Source organism: Plectropomus leopardus, chromosome 16, assembly GCF_026936395.1.
Source record: "Plectropomus leopardus strain MGB_pleo_1.0 chromosome 16, ASM2693639v1, whole genome shotgun sequence".
Classification (NCBI taxonomy): Eukaryota; Metazoa; Chordata; class Actinopteri; order Perciformes; family Serranidae; genus Plectropomus; species Plectropomus leopardus.
In genome coordinates this window covers 22169699-22193189 of record NC_142191.1, presented here as the reverse complement: position 1 = coordinate 22193189, position 23491 = coordinate 22169699, and the positions used below count along the sequence as shown (strand labels likewise).

At 38.9% G+C, this 23491-nt stretch overlaps 1 protein-coding gene across 3 annotated transcripts in view; it reads left to right on the top strand.

The window, feature by feature from the left end:
- The window catches only part of scara5 (scavenger receptor class A, member 5 (putative)), a 101129-nt gene that overhangs the window by 32140 nt on the left and 45498 nt on the right, over positions 1-23491 (top strand). For all 3 annotated transcript variants that reach the window (XM_088089257.1, XM_042503559.2, XM_042503560.2), the window contains exons 4-7: positions 19000-19199; positions 19612-19790; positions 19893-20019; positions 20517-20685. In XM_088089257.1, coding sequence (XP_087945383.1) covers positions 19000-19199; positions 19612-19790; positions 19893-20019; positions 20517-20685 — 675 coding nt within the window. The remainder of the gene's footprint in view (positions 1-18999; positions 19200-19611; positions 19791-19892; positions 20020-20516; positions 20686-23491) is intronic.

The following is a 23491-nucleotide window of genomic DNA, read 5'->3' as shown; positions in this document are numbered from 1 at the left end:
CCAAAAGTCAGTGGACAGCCTCATTCATGCAGTCAAACGCATGTCATTAACATGTCAAGACTAATTGGACCAGACCTCCTTCTTCTCTCTCTCTCTCTCTCTCTCTCTCTCTCTCTCTCTCTCTCTCTCTCTCTTTCTCTCTCTTTCTCTCTCTCTGCAAAGAATTTCTATGTCGACTTGAGGCACAAAACCTTTTACTCAGTGCAGAAATATTGCAGTAATTTGCTAAAGTGGTGTCATTGTGGTTGTGTGGTTGGATAAAACTGGCAAAACATTACTGACAGTGCAGAGCAACAACAACTCGCATAGTTCTAATAAATCTTTCACAATTTTAAAGATGATGTGGATTGTTCATATTCAGACAGACTTTTTGTTTTCTTTGGTCCAGGCCATAGCACATTGGGTAATTCACATTTTGTGATTTTTTTTTTTTTTCATTTTGTGACTTTGGTGATCTCTTAACTTTTCATCATGCAAGCAAAATTTTCATCCATCCAAGAGGCTACTTTGGTTTATGACCAAATACCTGAAAAAGTGTCATTCCTATAGCCTCAGCTTTGTGTTTAGTGCTAATTATCAGAGGTGGGACTGAGTCATTGTTTCTATTGCAACTCCTTATCATACCCAGCTGACATTCTTGCTTTAAAAAGCATATGTTTTAAACATGCAGAGCTACATTCAGTTCAGCTTCAAGCCAAACAAGTTAATGAGACGTAATAAAGTGGAACACTGCAGTGTGTAAATAACTCCAACATAAATAAAAGCAGCAAGCCTCAGTGATGCAGCTCTCCATAAACAGCTACAGTGATATTATTTTATCTGCAGCAGACGGGGAGTTTATACTTCAGGGATTCCAAGAGTGTGATAACATTTTTTTGTTTTACTAACAGACCAATTGAGCACACACACAAATGCATCTAGCCAACTTTGGTGCTTGAGCTCCAGAAAAATATACAATGCAAAATTATTAGAGCTGGCATCTCAGTGTTCATCAGTTTCCATCTACCTTTGGTGGGATGAAAACTTGGAACAGAAATTTGAGGAGAACAATTACAAAGCAGTCAAAATGGAACATTTAAATTAATAGAAAAGTCGCCGGTCGTGGTAGCATATTTGATAACAACATAGTGATCCAACAATTACATAATGCACAAACTCAAAGGAAGTCCAGCTCTTTATGTTACTTTACATTAGGTATGCAGCGTCATTTTTGGGACACTAATTCATTAGATATTATCCTGTCAAACCATTTGAAACCATTGTAAATGCGTTTTCTTTTAATATCATACAAAAAATGTAAGACGATACATTGCCCTGTTTGTGAGCTTTCAGTCTTTTTTCACTGTATTTTGCAGGAACATTGCTAATTATCTTGGCACATTATTGCAATAATGTGCCAATACTGGAATGTTGTTAAAACATTGACAGGAAAGCAAAGGCATGAACATAATAGGGACTAACTCGTTAGAAAATTGCTCCATAAGGCTACTAGTCATTTAAAATGCCACAGGTTGCATTTAAATGTAAACACAAGTCATTTTTATTTTCCTTGAAAGTTGGATTTCGCATATAAAAGGAGATTGTTTTAAGCATGAAATGTGTGCAGTTTCTTGTCTCTCCTAAACCTCAGCTGGTGTTTGATAGTGAAGGTAAAAGCGCTTAGATCTCATGGTTGAAATGGGCCATGAATGAAATGCCATGAAAAAAACATTTTAAATGGTAGGTTTGTATACATTTAACACTTATATATATACTTTATGGCTGCTGTAAATACAGTTGAGTTGAGTAACAAAATTGCAACTTTGGTGCATGCAGCAGACAACATAGTTCCCCAATGAGCAGTGATATAAGTCAGTGCATCAATATGTCTGAGGAAGTCCCTCATCAGACATGTGTTAAAGAATGTAAAAAAATACATTAAAAAAAAAAAAAAACGGTTTAATATTGTCTTTAACATGGTTTTAAAACAAAAGACTCTGACTTGAGACACATTTACTCTTTCCCCACATTGCGAAATTTTAGATGTGGCCTTACATTGTGCTCACCATCGCTGCTTGCAGAAGGTTTATTTTGTGCTTTGCCCAACAAAGTGTGGGGATAGGTCTGGCCATGGAGGCAAACACTAGTTTGACTCATGAAAGAGCAATGCCCATCAAGATAGCTGGTGTTAGCATTAAATAAAACATCAGAGAGATTCGGCCCACTGCTTGTTTTCTTTTTAACGTGTCGTCTTCTGTGTCTGGTGGGCCAAAGACAAATTTCCACCCTGGTGGTCTACAGTTTGAGCCTCAGACAGACTCAGACTAACATGTGGAGTCTGTTGTGCACCAAGATCAGACTTGTAAGTGGAGTTAGCATCTTTTATTTGTTTTGATTCTTTGCATGGAGGCTTACTGGCAGAGGCCAACTCAGCGTTAGTGGTTGTGAAACATACAATAATATCTGCTATGATGGGGTTTTTGGTAGATAGTGGAAGGAAGCTCCAGGGGCTCAGTTTAAATCCCAAAACTTAACACTCTATTGTTGTCAAAACTTTCACTGTGCTGACAAATCTGTTCTGTGCTGGAGTTTTCAGGCTTTTGCAAATATTGTGAAGTCTGTGTAACTAAAAGTTGCATGGGATTTTGAGGAATTAAAGCAGGCTCAAATGAATTGGTTTTTCATTTTTGGTATTAGATCTCTATTTTATTACTAGTAAAGTGTAATTGTAAATCAACCAGTAAAACAAAATTATTATAAAAAAAATTGAAATTGATGATATGCAGCACATAATATGATTTTATGGCATTCATTCATCTAAATGCAGGAACAACCCGCAACCTAGAACTGTGGTATTAGTGGTGAGAGTCAGTTGATCCATTTATTGAATGCACACACGCACACATGCCCATTAAGTCATTCCTCCTCTCACAGCGAGAGCCCGACTTTGATGTCGGCCACATTAGACAGGATCCATGATTACAAATCAAACAATAACCCCACCACTGTCACTTCATTCTGACATTCCTTCAGCTGAGTTACAGCTGCCTTAACTTCACACACACACACACACACACACACACACACAAACACACACAATACGTCCACTAGAGAACAAACACTTTGCCGTGACTTTAGAGTGAAGAAACACTGATGTTTAACCCTCCTTAAAATGAACAAATAAACTCTGCATCTGCCACATTGAATTTGCAGTTTAAACATTTTAGCCAGTTTAATAACAAAAAATTCAACAGCTATGTTTAAAATATATATTTATATTTGATTTAGTGTAATTCTGTGGTTTAACAGCGATGATTTCTATAGAACCGGGCGATGACGAGGCATTAACCCATGACAGTGTGTTGCATGCAGCAGTGTCAGTGTGGTTTCATTACCCTCTGCCAGACATGTGGTTTGTGTGATAATGTTACTATTTCCACTGAAACGCAACAAAATGGCTTTAATCAGTTTTCTTCAGCTGGAGCCATACTGCAGAAAATAACTCTAAACATAGATACATCACTTTTAAATTTGTTGCAATGTGTGTTTATATTAGCTGCAAACCAAAGACATCATATTCACAGTGACTCTCAGATCGTATGACACCAATGATTTACCAAAAATAAAAGCCCATTTCCCATAAAACCTGTCTCCTCAAGATGACAATTCATATTAGGTTACTTTTTTCTTGGCATTTTGCTCATTCCACAGTCTACAGTACCAATACCTCAAACTCTGAGAGCTTTATCTCTGTTTTCTTGAGGAGGCCAGCACCCTCGTGCTGGATACTGCTCGAGCGCGGTGTTCGCTTCCCATATGAATGTTTAGCCAAAGCATGATGTTATTTTCTAAACTTAACCATGTGCTTTTGTTGCCTAAACATAGCCATGTCCTAACCATTAGCTTTTGTTGACACCCAGCCATTTGTTGCAGCATTGTGACTTATCACCAACAAACTCAGGAGGATACCTCGAGCGTAATACGTAGAGGCGAAAATCCACTGATAAAGTTCGACGACATGGAATCAAAATGTATTGAAACAGCTGGTTTCATCATTGCAAATGGCTCTTTTGACCATACATACCATACATATAAATGACCTTACATAGATATAATTCATTGTTAGTATGAATGATTCTCAGTGCTAAGAAACAGAAAACAGCGGGCAAATTTCAGGTGGTCAAACTGGTCACAAAAGCAGTCATGCCAAAAAAGAGTGCAACGGCTTATCGTATTCATCTACCACCTTTGCTTTAAATATCCTCAGAGAATAAGTTGTAATCATGCAGAGCCTCACACATCCAGTTATGCTTCAGGCCATATAAGGTCACAGGAGTACGCCAGACAGAATGTCTTGTAGGTCGTCCTCTGTTTGATGAATGTATCTCCGTCTGGTTCCTAGTCCAGACCCACAATAAAAACAAATAACTAAACAATCAAAGTGCATTCTTTCACTGCAGCTCGACTGCTGGACCGAGGCAGTCTGTGTGTGCTGTTGTGTCTGTTGCGGGTTGTAGTTTGTGTATTGCAGTGTCCAGTATTCGGCGTGATTGTTTTACTGTGGTGATCGACCGTGGTTGATTGCGAATCTGTTTTGTCTGAGCTGTTTCAGATTCAATACAGACAGGACTGTAAGCAGGATAAATAAGCGCACTGATAAATAAACTGTGACATTTCTGCCAGCTGTCAAGTTAATCTGATGTGAACTTCTAAGAAGATTTGTATCGTCTCATTCAAGTGTTTCTATTTATTGTTTCAGTGTTGAAATTGTGCATTGTTTTGTCCACGGCTGGGCAAACACTGTAACAATAGATAGAATCAGCAATGCCAAGCAACCTTCTCAAATAGATATACTTCCATTTCACAGTAGTGAAATATAAATTAGCGCTGGTTAAGACTTAAGAAAATAAAGCTGCTGTAATCAGTGTTTTTAAAATTATTTTTTATTGGTCCAGTGTGTGGGATTAACAGGAATATATTGGCAAAAATTAAACATAATTTTCAGAAATATGTTTCATCAGTTTATAATCACCTGACAAAAATTGTTGCATTTTCGTCACCTTAGAATGAGCGGTTTACTTCTACAAATGGAGCGTGTCCTGTTCCACAGAGTCTGCCATGTTGTTCTACAGAACAGACAAACACAGGCTCTAGATGAGCCATTCTAGTTTTTGTGTTGGTCACCATCTTCGTTGGTCGTATCTTTGCTTGATTCCCAAGCTGAATGTGGAAGTAAGTTTTTTTTTTTTTATGTGTGAACATTTTTAATTTCAGTCATATAACCCAGGCTGAGTAATGTCCCCTTCTTACCTATTCTTATTTTTGTTCTCCCTTTGCTATTGCAGATTTCTTATTACCTACTGCAATAATCCAATTTAATTAATTTAATCTTTATCTCACACACATTTCATCTTTGAACCAGTTGGTGGTAATTGAGTTTCCCTCTGAATATTAATCTAGCCTTTTACGCTCATCCCTTTTAAGTGACCTAAAAGCTGCCTTTTGATGTGATCTCAAGAAAAGCAGGTTGTTGCCCATTGGATTTTAAGATCCTGTAATTTCATTCTCATTCATTGCTGGAAGACATTCAGGTCTGCAGTTCACAAAAACACTCTTTCTTCTTTGTTTCCTTCCCTCCTTCCTGCCGCTGGCATCCCCTCAAAGTGAAGTGGGATGTTGGTCAGTTTCTGTCTGGTTGAAGGTGGCTGGTATCACTCTCTGACTCTCACTTACACACAAACATATGAAAAATAGTGTTGAAACAGGTGCGGTGTCCATGCCTGACTTTATTATCTTAACATTTATTAGAGGGATATTAAAAAATGGTTGCCATAAAAATTTGAGAGATCTGTTGTGTGTCCATTACAAAGAACTGATGGAGCATTGGTTGCAGACACATGTGGTAAACTGGCTATTTTTAACTGAGAACCAGCTGTCTGCATATTTCTCCTGGTTGCTATTTTTCCCACAGTCCGCCCAGGTCAGATCACTTTCACCTCAGGTCGGTCAGTTATAAAACCTTGACTGATCTGGATTTGTATTTTAGAGTTTCATTACATGGTCTGCGAATGTTGAAGTCGTTTCAACTATTTGACTGAGACAAGTTGTTCAAGCCGGAATTACACTCGTATTGGACAAATCAGCAATGCACATTTACATCCTGTGCCAACTTCAGTGCCAGTGCAGGAAGTTTTAGCAAAGCTAGGGGAATAACACCCCCACACAGACTTTGTGATGCTTTTGTTTCTCTTTGTAGTTGTTATAAATCTTTTTGGGTGTTTTGTGTTTCTTTGTAGTCATTTTGTGTCACCTTGGGGTTATTTTGTGTGTTTTTGTAATCATTTAGGTCTCTTTTAGGTAATTTTTATGTCTTTTTGTGGTTGTTATGTGCCGTCTTATAGTCATTTTATGTGTTGCTGTTTTGTGCCTCTTTGGAGTCATTTTGTATGTCTTTGTGGTCCTTTTCAGTCTCATTATGGTTGTTTGTTTTGTATTTTTGTAGCTGTTTGTGTCTCTTTGAGGTAATTTTATGTAGTTTTTGGACGCTGTGTATCGCCTTATAGTCATTTCGTGCCTCCTTGTAGTTGTTTATTGTCTTTTTGTAGTCATTTTGTGGGTCTTTGTGGTTGTTTTGCCCATTTTTGTAGTGATTGTGGGACTCTTAACAGTTTTTTTGCATCTCTTTGTGGTCATTTTTTGTCTTTCGCTGGTCAGTACCCTGACACTTTGGGCCACTGGTCCAGTGTCCAGTAGGCCCGCTCAGTTATCCATCCATGCCCATAACATACAAGGTGTTAAAACTGAATATTATTTCATGGTATCACGAGCCAAAAAAAAAAAAATAGGGACGGTCAACAGCATTTTAAATACAACCAAGCACAATTTCCCAGTCTTGATAACCTCCTAAAAAATCCTCTTTTCTGTCTTCTATTCAGGTTTTAACATTTGATTCCTGCTTTGTTCAGAAGGGTCATTCCAGGTACTCTACTAACCAGACATCAGCATTTGAGAACTGTTTGTTCTGGCTTTTTATTGTTTCTGTGTTTGGGTTGGATAACTGGAAGATCGCAGCATGTTTGTAGAAGCCTGATTCCAACAAGATGTTTGGGTTAAAGTCAAGTTAAAACCTTCTCAATGTCAGTCACTTATCCTTTAAGGTGAATGTCTGTGTGGAAGTCAACATCAAAGGGGGAGGAGGCCTGAGTTAAAGTGATGAAAAACCTGTAATAAAGTAATGGGTTTTGGCCAATTATGCTTCTCCATTGGGGTGTTTTCAGCAGTTATACCATGAATTGTTTAGCATAGGGGTTAATTTATAGTTGAACATAGATGATGGATAAATGGACATATGTAATCAAAGTAATCATGTTTACATTCTCTCATTTGTTTTGTGTCCAGCAGATAGCCACAGTTGTGTTGAGGTTAAGGTTTGCAGAAATAGCTTTTCTAGATCACAGAATAAAAAAACAAAAGAAGAAAGAAACAAACGAACATTAAATTCTTTTCAAAAACTTTTCTGCAGTGTTTGCAAACATTACCACACACAGAGAATCTCATGCTAACCAGTCAAACTTAGTGTGGTCTCTAAAAAGCACCAACATTTTTCAGAAGGTCCTCATCAGCTACGGTGGGATTGTATACAAACTGATCTGCAACAGTATGAACTATCATTAAGCCTTTTATATGAAGTATAACAAACAGGAAAGACCAACACAGTTTCTTGAAAGGCTCTTTTTTTGTGGAACTTGGTGCATTCAATAAACTTGACGCATGTGAGTGCCTGGTAATGTTTATCTGATGTAGGAATTTGGGCCCTCAAATAGTCTTATGATTTAAAGGGAGTTAAGAGTTATTATTGTGCACAAGTCAAATATGAAATTATTCATAAAGGCAACATACACAATTTAGAGTAGGCCTATATATAATAGTAGGGAAATCGTACTTCTTGTGGGCCACACAAGAAAGGTCAATTAGAATTATGATTGTTATTCATCTTAATTATGATTTCACAAGTATGTGTCTTTCAAGGTTCGAGTTTCAGTTCATAACTTTTATTAAACAACCTTATGTAGTATTTACTGAAACTGTCACTTTATTCCAAGATAAACACACCAGGCTGTTTGTTTAAAAAAAAATCATGTCCTCTTGCTCTTCCTATTGCCTCTAATGGCAGTAGGAAGAGGAGGAGAGACATGATGTCTCTTAGTCGCTACATTTCCAGGTGCCTCTCTATCAGCTTCGCTATATTTGGCTACATTTACACTCCTCTGTCTATTTTTCCAGTGTTAGTGGTGCTTTTTGTGGTTAGGTGAGGAAATAAACTCACCAGCCTGTCAGCTCTCCCTCTGTTACTTCTGCTAGCTAGCCATGCCGAGGTTTTCAAATGTAGACATCAGTAAACGTTGAGGACAAGATGGAGAAGATGGGCATGAGCGGGACTAGCGTACTGCTATCCCTCTTGCTCTGTGCCGCATCAGTTTCTAACAGTATATCAGGAACAGCAATTCTTGTTTATTCACTGAAACTTGGCTAAATCCTGGAAAGTGCCAATCAACCAAGTGACTGTTTTTCTGTATGCTGATCTGACAGAGCAGAGGACTCTGGTGAGAGAGGGAGAGGAGGCATGTGCTTCACCGTCAATAACTGGTGTGAAGGTGGTAATGTGAGGTGCTGTCACGTTCCTGCTGCTGTGGATCACAGCTATATGCCCTTGAGAGGTGGCTGCAGAGTGGTGCTGCCCATGTTCGGTAGAAGCAACCACACGGCCGTATTGTTGGGGTCAGGATATGTGGACAGTCAATTCACCCCCAACCAGAATTGGTCTAGGCAAAAAATTCCCATTGGAAAAAAGATCATGGTTTAGGCTCTACTAGTTTTGATTCTTAACTCATGACTCTAGATTATGAGGTTTCACCTCCAGTTCTTCCAAATCACATTTTTAGACTTGCAATGAGCAAGCCTTCACCTATCATGGTAAAATGGGCACAAATACAAAGATGAAAGCAAGTAGAGGGCAAAAAGGCAAAAGCTAACAAGCATAGTTTATCATATAAGAGATTATTTTTAAATTTTGGTCTGACCACCCAGAAGATGCATCCTGTGGTTGGGATGAAAGCCAGTGCCAGCTTTTTTCCGTGGATGAGTGGCTCATCGAGGTGAGTGATGACAGCCAGTGGTTGGAGGAATGTGTATCCAAGTGGTATTAACAGCTGGCTCTTTGAGATGTTGGAAGATCAAAGGTGGTTTGGGTCAGTGGTCTGGATGAGTGGTCGTGAAGGAGAAAAGGGGTCTTCCTATCTTATTGTGTTGCTGTTTACATGATATCGTAAATCTCCCTGATGGGTTAGTGGTCAGCTTTCCTGCTTTTGCTGAGTAAGCATTAACAATCTGCTTGATGAGGTTTCTCAGCATTGTGTAATTTTATTGATGGTCATTGCTGAATGTTTTATGCCGGAAAGAAAATAGACTTTTAACTTTAAACAAAGTCTAGATCTATATCTCTTAATTGCAAAACGCGTTTTTTCCAATTAATCAGCATGCAGAAGGAGGAGTGCATCTACTCATGTTTGAGAAGCTCATTCTCTTGACATTCTTCCTTCCATGCAGTGACATGGTTGGCAGATGTTGTTTGGTATAAATAAATAGTTCCTACATGAAACTGCTCACAACAGGATCTTTGGATTATCTTGAGTAACCAGGTCATGATTTCTGGAAGGAGACCTCACTGTTGAGTTTTTTGAATGTGTTGCCAAAACACTTGGCAACTCACATCACCATAACAAAACAATCTAGATTGATAAATAGCTCTACATGTAAGAGGAAAAATAAGTCATACAAGCACTTCCAGGGACACAAAATGTATACTTTGAACTCTACACCTCAAGACATTTGTGGAAGGTTTATTCTTAACCTTTGAGGGTTTTTTTGGAATCATTGCTGATGTAGGCCTGTAAATCCAACTGACAAATCAGTATATCTCATCAGGCAAAACAAACAAACCCGGCATGACAATCTGATAGTCTGTTTATTATGGCAGGGTCCTTTAAAGCTAAATGAAGCCACTTTCTTTCCTTGGTAACCCAAACACACATACACACACACACATATGCACACACTCTCCCTATTAAGTAACTTTATTAAAAAAGGCTGTGTGAGAGCAGGGAGATTAGTTACCATGGGTGCAGGGCCTGAAGGCGGAGCACTGCAGGACATTTGACTTGTACAACATTTTTAACACAACACAGAGATCAGGAAAGACCTGCAATTTAGAGGGACAGACAAGGTTAAGAGTTAAGCCGTTTACTTACACTGACACTCAGTATGCCTTTTAATGTCCTTTCTCAGACTTATTTAGAACAAGCATGAATGTTTGTAAATTGAAATGTGCTCAGACACACACCCCATTTACGCAGATGATGTTCTGACCTAATTAAACAGTATACTTTACTAGAAGAAACTTTAATGATCATGTTGGAAAACTGAGAGAACAGCAAGAATGACATCAAAGAAACAGGATTTATGTCACTGGTGTGTGGAGTTTATGAAACAGAGCATGACAGGGAAATGAAAACACATGAAAATGTCAAGTCAAAGAGATGCCATTAAAACAGAAATATGGTGATGATGTAACCATTAATGTCAGTAAGCATGTTAAGAACAGTTTATAACACGAGCACAACAGTGACTTGAATTAGTGTATGAATGAATGAAGCCATGTGGTTATACGCAACTGTACCTTGTTGTTTTCAGTAACGTTTCTTAGCTTTACTGCACTTTATTGTTCCTTCGAGGAAAAAAAATTATCTTAGGCAGCTTTAAAATGATGATAGAATTTGTGTGTAGTGGGCAGTCTGACATTTAAACATTTCAGTTATCTGAGAAAGGAAATGTTTCGTGCAATATAACTCTTGTATGTGATGTTTGAACACCCATGTATCTTCTTCTAAATATGCACATCAGACTCACACAGACAGTCTCCCATTGAGTCAGACATGCTGGCGGGACAGTGTCGTGGTGAGGGCAGATAGAAGACAGAGGGTGGTCTATCAGAGCTGCATTCCTCTGTGGGCGAAGCCAAACACAACATGGTGCCTTCTTTTATCTCTTTATCTTTAGCCCGTGTGTGTGTGAGTCTGTGACACTACATTGTGGGGACTCACCTGCCTTCTGGTGACCAATGTGTCCAGAACCTTGATAGTTTATCTGACGTTGAGACTTGGATTTAGGTTACAGTTTTAAATTAAACTGAGGATCATGTTAGTGCACTCTAAATGATTAGGAAAATTAGATGTCCTCACAAGTGTAGCAAGACAAGTTTTGTGTGTGTGAGAGAGACAGAACTTATGGCAGTAATACAGATAGTTATTGTGCAATGAGCACACAGCCATCTAGGTCCAATCTTTCTAAGGTTGAATGAACTGCACATGAAAACATAAATATGCACATCAAATGCAAAAAAAGGGGCGATTTTGTTAAATCCTTTTTTAAAAAAGCAAACTTTTAAGCAAACATTTGATCACATTGGTCACATTTATCCTATAAAGCACCAACAAAGGTAAGAAGAGAGAAAAATGCACGCTAGAAAACATAGATGTTGGTGCATGATTTAAAATATTAAAGTAATCTGGTTCTGCAGATGTTGTAAGAGGACAGACATGCATTAAACATTTTCATTAGGTCTCAAAATATACATAATGTGTTTTGGTGAGCAATAGTGAAAACAAATCTGAACTTTGCTCACATGAAAAATCTATATAGTACCCTAACTCTAACCTATTTACAACTTAACTCTCCTCCTCTATGTTCATGTGTTACCTTGTGAGGCAGCTGGATTCGCAAAAAAACGTAAGATAACACAAGATTCACAAGGCCACAAAAGACTTTAGCCCTCATTTGCTACACAGCCTGTCCTGAATAGCAACCTTGGTATATACGATATTGTCAAATCTCTACCCATGGACACGTTTCGACCATTACACATTACTGTACCATCATATCTCCCAATCCTAATATGTTGATTCAGTTTTCTCTGTTATAGATCTCATGGTACTGAAAAGTGCAGACCATGTTGAATGTAGATGAAATGCCACCAATAATGTGAATCCATTAAAAACTTGCGAGGCCGTGAGAGCACTGACCCAGAAATGCAGAATCCATTCACATTACACACTGAGGCCCAGCTGTTGTGCTGGCCCGTTCTCCCAGCATTTGAGTGGTACGTGTCCTCTTCTAATCCAAAGACCATGAAGCTGTGAATTTGGGACTAATCTGTTTTGAGTATTGCTGCCTGTATGTATGAAATAAATAGGAAAGAAATTGGGCTGAATGGAAAAGACAAGAGATGACTTTCCCATCTAACAGCAGAGCGCAGAGATTTGAAATGGATTTGTCAGGCTTACGTCTCTTCTTTCAGCCAATTTCTCATCATCCTCGCCTGAGGTCACACAACATTCACCTCTAAAGACTCATCTCTCATGTAGTAACTCAACAGCTGTCTGACATTATAAGGGTTGATGACTGAAAGAGAAGTTCAATTACAGCTCTATGGGTTATAAATCTTTCCCTGCCACTTTTATATTAACAAATTCATGTTGTTTGATCCAGAAGATATTCTCCTTAAAAAGCTATGGATTTTACTCCAACACATTAGGATTTACAAATAAAAACACTTTGCCTCTTTCTGTGAACATGTATATCCAATAAATGTTCATTTTAACCATTTAAAGTGTGTTCAAGTAGGTATAACTATCCTCAACTTCTTTTGTAGTAATTTTGCATCTCTTTTTGGTCATTTTCAGTTTCACTATTGTCATTTTGAGTCTTTCTGCAGTCATGTGCGTCTCTTTGTGGCCATTTCGAGTCTTAACGTGGTTTTACATCTTTTTACATCTCTGTGGTCATTTTAAATCTTTTTGTGGTTGTTTTGAGTCTCTTTAGGGTAATTTGAATTTTTTTGTGGTCATTTTGAGTCACTTTGTGGTCATTTTGCATATCTGTGGTTGTGCTGCATCTTTTTATGGTCATTTTGAGTCACTTTGTGTTCATTTTGTGTCTCTTTGTGGTCTTGTTGCATCTATTTGTGGTCATTTTGCATCCCTAAGTTAGTTTTGAGTCTTTTTTTTTTTTCATTTTGTGTCTCTGGTCATTTTGCAAGATATGTTATTTGCTTCCTCTCTGCTGCATGTGTAATTATGTTTGTTGTTTGCTATGCACCGGGAACATGGGTTAATATATCAGAGTTGCGTTTACAGCTTGCACTGCTTCCCCCAAGTGGCTAAAACAATCCCCTATTCTCTTTGAATGTCAGTGTGGATAGAAAAGCCGTAATCTCCACTGAGTTCCCTGACAGGGACCTCTGTGGTTTGGTTGATTGTATGTGCAGAGCTCTCCATGTTAACAGAGCTGCAGTTCAACAGACATCAATTAGTTGAGAGTGATTCCTACTGCTGATTGATTATTCCTTAAGGCGGTGTAAACAGAGGAAACAAAGTGAGACACGTTGTGGAAAATCTGTTCAAATGTGTTCTGGCAACCAGATATGGTTTTAAGTTTATATGTCTTCACTCTAATAACACACAGTTTTCCTTAACTGTGAGAACACGCATCCCCCAAACCGTTTGTGGTTAGGAAATGTAATTCTGCACCTAAAACTTGGAAAACCACACTGCGGTTCCCCCTGACAAATTTCACAAAAATTTGAAAGCCACTCTTGGATTACATTAACACTAAACTCTGTGCCGCCACTCAATCTGTAACTTTTAAATTATCCTTACTAGATTATCTAACGGAAATGTGGTATCCACGTTCATTTTGTTACTGATGGGAAAACTGTTTTTTCCTCAAGTGTCAACATTTCAAAAAATACATGATTTTTGCTGTCCTCAATGGATGTTTGAGGTCATTGTGTAGGATTTAGAAAGATTTTAAGAGACCCAAAGTGATGCAGCCTTCTTCCCCTTCTCTTCATCCTTTACTCATCGTTTTCCTCTTTCCTGTTCTTCTCCTCTCTAATCTTCTCAAGGTTTGTCTTTTTACACACACACACACACACACACACACACACACACACACACACACACACACACACACACACAGTATATGCAAGTAGTCAGGTGCCTGTTTTTATGAAATATTTCATGTAACTGCCAAAAGCATATGCATGTTTAAGTTTGTTATGCTTGCTTAATGAGGCCATGCAAATTCATGACTCAATCAAGCTCAGATACTTTGATGGTTTTATTCAATTTCCACAAAATGAACAAATGAGATCAACCATACAGCATTACAGTCAAAATTACTGATGGGCACTGCAGAGTTTTGTTGTTTTTTTTCAGTTTTCAGAATCACTAGAATCTGTTGATTTAAAACATTTCCTCAAAAGATTCATTCACCAAATTGTTTAGTGTTAAACTGGAGCTCCGACTGTACACAGCCCAACTCACTGAACTAAACATGGCTAAACTGTTCAGCTTGCTAACCAGTGAATTGAAAACAGAGAATTCAGATGGATTGAGATATCACATGCAAACTGAAAGCTGAAGTCCTACCTTGTTATGTACAGTACATATTTTTTTAATAATAATAGTAAATATTTACTACTTTTTACTTCGAGACTTTAAGATGAGAGAGGGAAGGAGAGACAGAAGGACAGATTCAGACAACTCAGTGACTCATTCAGGGCTCATGTTCACTGTGAACAGTGGTGGACGGTAACAAAGTACATTCACTTAAGTATTTTACTTAAGTACATTTTTTTAAGTATCTGTTCTTTAGTTTTTGTTGGGTTTTTTGGAAACGTATTACTTTGACTCCATTACATTTGAAAAACAAATATTGTACTTTCAACCCACTCCATGAAGGCTATGAAGGCTCTCGTTACTAGTTACATTTGCTTTAAAGTCAGCGGATGTTTTTTTTTTTCTTCTTTTCTAAAATGCAAAAGTCCATAAAACTTGTAGTTCTGCATGCGGTTGTTTGTTAAAGTGATGTTCCTATACCTCTAACTCCCGCATGAGCTGCTCAGGTCAGCTCATCGGTGGAGAACGGTAGAGAGGAGAGGTCATTAGCGGCGCTTGGTTGTGCGGTGTTAGTAATGGCTACAGCAGCAGATGGGTTTTAAGATTTCGCATCAGATCACCTATGGACATACACCAGGCTCATGTTTGAAGATTTTGAGGTGAAAAACGATTTGTATCATTTTAAACGTTTGATTTGTTTACCGCCCACAAACTTCATCACGGCCTACAGGAATTCACTATCTGACCTAAAAAAGTATGTTGAGGTATTCATTTTTCCTCTTAAAAAAATAAAAACAACAATGATGATACTTGTCAATTTGTGTTTCCGCGGGCATAGGCTCTGCAGCATATTCAACAAGCTTCTCATTCTTCAGGTTTTACAAGCAAGTTTGTGCAATCAGTGGGTTATTTTAGTCATTCGGTCCTGTAAATGTATTGTGACAATATACAACAATGTTTTGAGATTCAAACAAAAGTACTTTGAACTTTGAACTTTACTTAATTATTTTTAAAAGTAAGTACTGCAATACTTTAACTCAAGAAGTAATTTGACTCAGCACCTTCCACTTGTATTGGAGTAATATTTCATGAGGAGTATCTATACTTTGACTCAAGTAATAATTTTGTGTAACTTTAAGCCTTAATGAAATGTAAACAGTTGAGTTATATAAAATGAACTCCTTGTACAGTTGTTATGAATGTTGAAATTAGCCATAGAGACCAAAACAGTTTTTTGCACCAGTCTGTAAACACGTTTATTTCTGCTGTAAAATTGGGTGTTTTAAGGTTGTCTGTGGGATCAACTCACTTTTGGAGCCAGCCTCAAGTGGCCATTAAAGGAATTGCAATATTTGGCACTTTTGCGATGGCTTCATGTTGCAGCCTGGGAGGTTGTCGCTTGGTACACAGTAGACCATGGGGAATTGTGGAATACATGTAGCTAAAAATATTGGTCAAAAGCAGGGATAAGTGTACATTAAGTGTGGTTTGAGTTTGTTCAGTGTTTCACCATTTTTGGACACACTAGCCTACTAATACCATTGCACACATGCCAGTTTGTGCTTAAGACTGCAATTTTCTACTGTGACGGTGTCCTACGGCAGGTACTCAACTTCAAATATTGTGACAGAGATTGGAAACTCATTCATTCAAAAGAAGGCAAGTGTAATTATGTTTTATTCTGCTGCTGTAATGATTATAATGTAACACAGTATTTACTTTTTAACTTATTCACTCCAACATGTACCATCATCAGGGGGCTCATGATCACATTAGTAACTCCATCATTGTTGTTTTTTTTCCCAATTTCTTTGATTATGAGCTCCATTCTATGCAAATCAAGCTTTGCATTTCAGTCAGGACAACTGCTGTGTTTTTCTCTCTGTTTCCAGTCCTGAAGGGCAGAGAACAAGGATAGTGTACGGTCATTCTTCTGTTCCTTTATTCATTTTTGATCTGGTATCTTCTCCTTATATAATACCTTTCTTCGCCTCCTTTTTCTTCTGCTTATCATCTCCTTGACTGTCCTCTTTTCCTTTGTTTTAAAGAAGCAGTTTTGCTTAAAACTCCATATCATCCAGGTTCTTGTTGGACTTAAATTTGTGTGTGTTCTTCTGAAAAAAAAAAAAGAAAAAAAACCCCTAACAGACCATCATTTAGCAATTAAGCGCCTGGTGTAGTTGAGTGATTTCAGCTTATTTAGTTTTTCAGGTCATTAGGAATAAACCTAACACACATAATGAGAAGAAATTGAGATGGTTTGTTTGCAGCAGTGTGGTTTTGCAGCACTTTCCATGCAGACGTTTCTTGGCTTTGATGCTCGCGCATAAAGCCACACACACACACACACACACACACAAACACATTTTTATCACTCTCGTAGATATGTGGAAAGAAAAACGTACAGAGAGTTTGTGATATTGGGCTGTTAGGGACATCAATGTGTCGAAGAGCATGTGTTCTGCTTCCTCTCGTTCCCTATGTAAATCCCTTTTTTCCTCCACTGAACTATTTTGCACACATTGGTCCCCGCTGTCCTGCGGAGAGGATGTCGTCATGGCGTAACGCTGGGGATCTGGTTTCAAAATATCTCCCGGGCTATCGAGCCGTTACTATGCAACATGCTCCCAACATAACATGAAACCGAGGAGCTTTTTCTCATTAGGCACGGTGGAGAACAGAGAAAAGGCAAAAGAAGACGTGGCCTTTATGCCACAGCCAAAAACAAGACATGAAAGCTTCGTCCATAATATGTTAAGTGTCAGCAAATGTCATGTGCAACAGCTAAATAAACACGTGTGTAACAGAGATCATGTTGTCCCAAAACTCTCCACAAGCTCCTGAAGGAAAACATGTTTTCCCTTTCCCTTTTTATTTCTTGGTTTCAAATTTATGTGTTTACAATTCACCATCAAAACGTTGCTTCAGTTAAAGTGTGTTTAATGTTTTATGAGCATATTACACAATCAAACATGCAGATCATATCATATTAAGAAACAAAAACAAAATCCATCTTTTTGTCATTTAATGGAGAACAAAGTGCAGGAAATCATTATCGGTGGGAGAAGTACTCAGGTTCTTTAGCAATGCTCATAGCAGCACTTTTATGTAATAGCATTACAAGTAAAAGTCCTGTGGAAGTAAAGTAGAGTTATCAAAAGTAAAAGTAGTATTTCTGCATAAAAAATGGCCTCATCACAAGGTTGGACCTGATCAAATACATATGTGACTTAGAGAGTTTGATTTTTATATATGCCTCCGCACTGGTTGTCCGCACTGGTTGTCTGCCTCTCTTCGACACAAATGTCGAATAGAATAAAATGATAAAGTGATGACATTTTACCTCCCAAAGGCCAACTTTACTGTTCTGCAGAGCCACTTTTCGGGCCATTATTCAACACCATAACTGAAGATGTGTGTGAAGCACCTATGTTTTAATATGTAGACAAGTGTAGCTTCTTTGCAGCAACTTCCATATTTGAAGCATTGTCATCTGTCATGGCTACACATGAGTTTGGACAGACAACTTTAACTGCAACTTGAATGGTTCATGGAGGCATACTGTACAACCGCAAGACAGTAATTATTGTGACTACTTTTGTAGCATACTACTTTTTTTGTCTACTTTTGTAGCTTGTTGCAGTCGAGCAGGTTTTAGCTACTTTGTGTACAGTTCAGTGACTTAGTCCAGTGGTTCTCAAACTTGGGACCGAGCCTCCTTTCAAAGGCTCACAAGATAAATCTGTGGGGTAGTGATGTGATAAAATGAAAAAGAGAGAAGAAAAGACTAAGCTCTGCTACACCAGCTGTATTTATTTATTTTTTTTTGCTTTAATCCTTATTTTTTAATAATGATACACACAGTATATTTTATCGTTAACACTTTGTTGTATTTTATAAGCTGATCATATGGGTGGGGGGTGGGGGGTTACTGTGGTACATATAGTTGTCAGTTGTAATAGAGTAAAAAGTGCAATATTTCATGTGGTATAAACTGGTATAAAAGTGCATTAAAATTGTACTTAAGTACAGTTTTCTATTAAGGAGCACTAACAGTTGTTACTTTCCGTCACTAGGAATCCATACGTCAGATTTTATTTGGGGGTAAACGCTCTGGGCTAACGGTCGTTCTCCTGTAAGTATTGGACGGACAGCAACATGCAGAAGCCAAATTCAACATCAGTCAAAATGGAAACAGAATTTCCACAACATGTCGTCAGTAAAACACAGTGAGCCTTGCAGCAAGCCAAATCTGGAAACTGGTTTTGAAGTCAAAAAAATATTTAGTTCATAATTTAACAAAACAATAGATTAAGCAAGAACAGACAATCAAAATGAGTGCAGGAACTGAATCAACATCTGCTCTGCATTAAAGTGCTGGCTGGGTCCAAGCTGACAGTAGTGATTGATAGTAAATGATACTCAATTTTGGGGACCGAGGGATCAGTGAATCAACACCCAGAACAAATCTCTCACACTCTTTTCTTTCTCTCTCCCTCCCCAGTCTCTCGTTCCCAGGTGTCTTCACAGCGGCAGGAGGTGCTGATGGAAAACGTGACCCGGATGTCAGAGCGCTCTCGTCTGCTCCAGCAGAACCTGGGCGAAGGGGCCACTCAGGCTGACCTGCTGGAGAACATCTGGAAACTGGAGAATCTCTTTCAGAACCATAGCGACTGGCTGCAGAGGCTAGAGATCCTCATCAAGGTACGAAACAAGATTTTAAATGTGCCAACATTTGTACTCATGATTAAGGAAAATCCTCATTTGGGTATCTGTGTTCAATTACTCCTTGAGACTGCTCTGTAAAATAGTTTTCTTATGAATTATACATAAAGCAGCTTCTGATCAACCTATTTCACTTTCATGCTTAAAATAAAAAGTACCTGTTAGGTCCCACTCACTTCAACTTTAACCTCCGCCCATTTAAAGTATGAACATGGATACAGATAATTTCATTGCTTTTGAACAGGCAAGGTTACAGATAACAGATTACTTGCTCATCCCTAATATTAACTCAAAAATCAATGCTGCTTAACTGCGACAAGTGATTAAATATCATCATAAGTGAAATACCTAATAGTAGTGAAGATGTTGCAAAGTTTTTTTCATCTGTCAGGGCCTGGAGGTGGAGCTGAGGAGCATCCAGGCTCACTCCCTCCAGTCAGAGGGCTACCTGGTGCAGCTGGACGACCGTTTGTCCTCTCTAAGCAGCTCCACTGGGAGGAACCTGACGGGCCTGAGTGTGGAGGTCTCCCGAGCCTCCGCCTGGCTCCAAGACCAGGACCTTCTGTTCAGGTACACATTCACATTACAGAGAAGGTCCATGTTTCCAAAGCATGGAAGTGTAATCTAATGAACCAAATTTGAAGAAGAAAATTTGTCTTTATTGTCTTTCAGGGAAACCTCGGGACAGGTGAGCAAGCTGAGAGAGAAACTGGACGAGGTCAACTGGATGGTGGGAGCTGTCAATCACACCTTCAGCAACGACATCAGTATTCACCACCTGAAGATACAAGACCTGCAGGTTCATCACATCTTACACAAAAATGCCCTCAATCCACCACTGAATAAATGTTTGTAAGAAGTATGTTGGAATAGCCCATTCTCATTCTCAAGCCATCAAATGCAGCTGCTTTGTTAGTGATTTCAGCGTCAAACACCAATGCAAAATCACCTTAAATACAAGGTGTTTTACTAATGTTGTAAGTTTAGTTTTAAGAATGTGTGTATCTAATAAGCAGGAACTGTACATTTCCTGTGAAAACAGAAGTGTATTTTGAAAAATTTCAATGCATGTAAAAGGTATAAATCGACATGGTGTTTCAGAACATTAACAAAAGATGCAGTTGCATACCTAGTACATCATATGTAGATGTAAAAGTGACTGACCGAACGACGATATTTTACAAGTTGGGGTGAGAATGGGTTGGTTGTTAGCACAAAATTTACATTTATATAGTAAAATCTAGTCCATCACAGCGATGAACTACTGCCCCCTTTACCTGTACTTCTGCTGCTCAGATCCAGATCAGCAACATAACAGAGGACACCAGCAGTCTGTGGGTGACCCACGTCCACACGGAGGCCCAGCTGAGGAATGAGATGGAGATCCTCAACACAATCACAGAAGACCTCCGCCTGAAGGACTGGGAACACTCCCTGGCCCTGAAGAACCTCACCATATTCGAAGGTCAGCTATGAAAAAATGTTCACATCGCTGCTCTGAGTCAAAAGAGCCCCTTTTAAAAACATTTATGTAACCAGGACTTGGCTGTTCCCAAAGGGGACAAGTCAGTGCTCACTTTGGTCCAAGTTTGACACCAGAGAGGTACTTGAGAGGTCCAAGTGCCCCTCTTGTCAGCCCAAATGTTCCCTCTAAGTGCTTGTCATTAGCTTTTATGCTCCTGTCCAGTGACCATTGACTTGGTGATTTACGGGTCAAAAGGCGTCAAACTGTCTGAGTTGGAGCAGGGTAAATTGGTTTGAAAAGTGGCATTTTTTCAGGGTTACATAAAACCATTCTTTTCATTGTATTTCAAAGTAAACCAAGCTCTTTATACACCTAAAAGCTTATCCAGATAATGCTCATAGGCAATCTAGACTTGAATCTAGACGAATCTAATGTAGACACATAAACGTCTTGTCATCTGGAAATGGCCAAACCCTAATGCTGTTTAATCGGGCTGTGTCGTGCAGCGTACACGTGTTTCTGCTGAGTCCTCCCAGCAGGTGATGCAGAGCCGTGCTGTTGTGGTCCTGCTTAGTAGCAGAGGCGACCTGTGATGGTGTTCTTCATCTAACCAAAACCATGTCCTGAGCTAAACTGACGCAACACACGTGTTCGTGCTGCGGGTGACTAAAGAGAAAGCTCAGTTTCTAAAAGCTTCTCTGTGTTTAGTTTCTCTGTCCTCTAGTGACTTGAGTCTGTGTGGTTTTGAGTGTAGAGTCACTCCTACATTCCTATCAGTACATTCAAATATCTGCGTTATTTTACTGTTTAAGGATTCAATATGCTTCAGCCATGTTGGAGCTGTTTTAGGTTACAGATGATGCAGATTGAAAATTCTGCTGCTGCTTCACACATCTACAGAAGAAAATAAAGATGTATTCTGTGCTGTTTAGTCAGTGGATCAGATTTAAATGTAGAAAAAAATGGCACAAGCAGAGACAACCACAGTAAGGTTTGTGTGATAAACGCTAGCATGGCTTGAAAGGTTGGGAGTTGCTCTTGGCTCAGCTTAGCGCGAGTATCTCCAGGCCTATCAAAGTATCATAGCAAAGTTAATAAGAACAACAGGCTGAAGTGCCCCTCAGGTTAACTCAACCTAAAGCCTGATCCAGATCCTGGGCAAGAATCACACATCTAACCCTTAAACACAGCTCAAAGTTGATCATATAAAGAGATTAATGCCTAAAATCTTTATTCATTGGAGGTCAAAGATCTGGTAGGACTTTCAACAAAACTGTCATTTCCTTGCAGGAATTAGCTCCCTGTGGCAGAATAAAAGGAAAAATATACATAAAAGTGAAATGAAAATAGTAGACAACAAGGCATAGACTGCACGAAATAATGGATGGAGCGACTGTGACGTAGCCCATTGGTCTGTTGACTCCCATTTTGAAACACCCCCCAGCATTTTGGCCGTCACCATCTTGAAATTTGGAGCCAGAAGTCACCGTATTTGGTCGAGAGTAATTAAAATTGCTACTAAAAATATTGTTCAACTGCAAGAAAAATGTTCATTGTGTCAGATATAACATACTATTGTTACTCAGTAAATAATGTTTAATAATGTTGAAGATTTGTTGTCATTTTGATGTGAGCTGGTGTAATGCCTTATGACATAGTCCACACTTACATGGGTATATTGAAAATGTAGGTTTTGGCCTTTTGTCCACACACAAACAACATTTTAGGTCACTAAAAACGGGCCTTTAGAAGAACTCCGTTCAGGGTGAAGAGTTTGAGAAACCCCATTTTCAGTGTTGACGTGTTGACAGGGAATACAGTATTTCTGTCTCAAAGTGTGAGAAGGTGAGCCATGTCCTCCTCTGTGAGGAGTGGTGGACATGGCAGAAAGGTGCTGGTTCTGACCTTGCATACAGGACTTTTTACATGTTCACACAAATGTACAGTTTCTCTTCCACTATACTGAAAAACAGAGGTGTCTGAATGCGCTATTGAGGTCTGTACTTCAGGTTGGCCTCTGGTAATAGCTTTTTTTTAGGCCTCTGATTGGCCAACTTCATCCTCTTCTTGTTCTTTGTGCAGCTTAAGGGTTACAGTTATAACACAGCATGTTGGTTTGGCATGCTCTTGACAGCACCCTAAGTGTTTTTGCGTTTTCATTTAGACCGAGTGTTTTTTTAATAGCAGTGCTTGTGTGGAAAGGATTTTTTTTTTAGAACAAATGAGGGTGAAACTACTACTCTTGTAATTTTTTGTCCACAATTTGCATAAAGGAGGCCCAGACAGAGGAGGTGCTGCTAGCTTTATATACACGTGCTTTAAGCTTCTTTTTCACCTTTCTTTCGCTCTTGTAATCTGATCCTAAGTCAGCCTAATCATCATGCAAGTTACATACACATCTCTCATGCATTCCGCTTGTGGTCAGCGCTGATCACGGGTGTTCTTGGATCCACTCGGGTATTACACATTAACGATAACCAGACCCGGGAATAGTAATAGAATGGGATCCGACCCAGACTAGATTGCCTAGAATAAAACATGGACCCGATCAAGTCTGTGTCCCAGGTTGGGTCTTGTGTCCTAGGGAAGTCCCGTGAAGACCACTAGGAGGAATACATGAAATACATGTGAAAGCAGCATGAGAACTTGAGAACTAAACTCTTAATATAATGAATCCCTTTGGGTGGAACTTTGTGCTCCAAAAAGATCATTTACAACAGCGCGTCCAAGCCAATAGATGTTTGCAATGTGATTGAATGCAAGTGACCGTAGCACGCAAACGTGACTTTACACCGTGGGATTACTA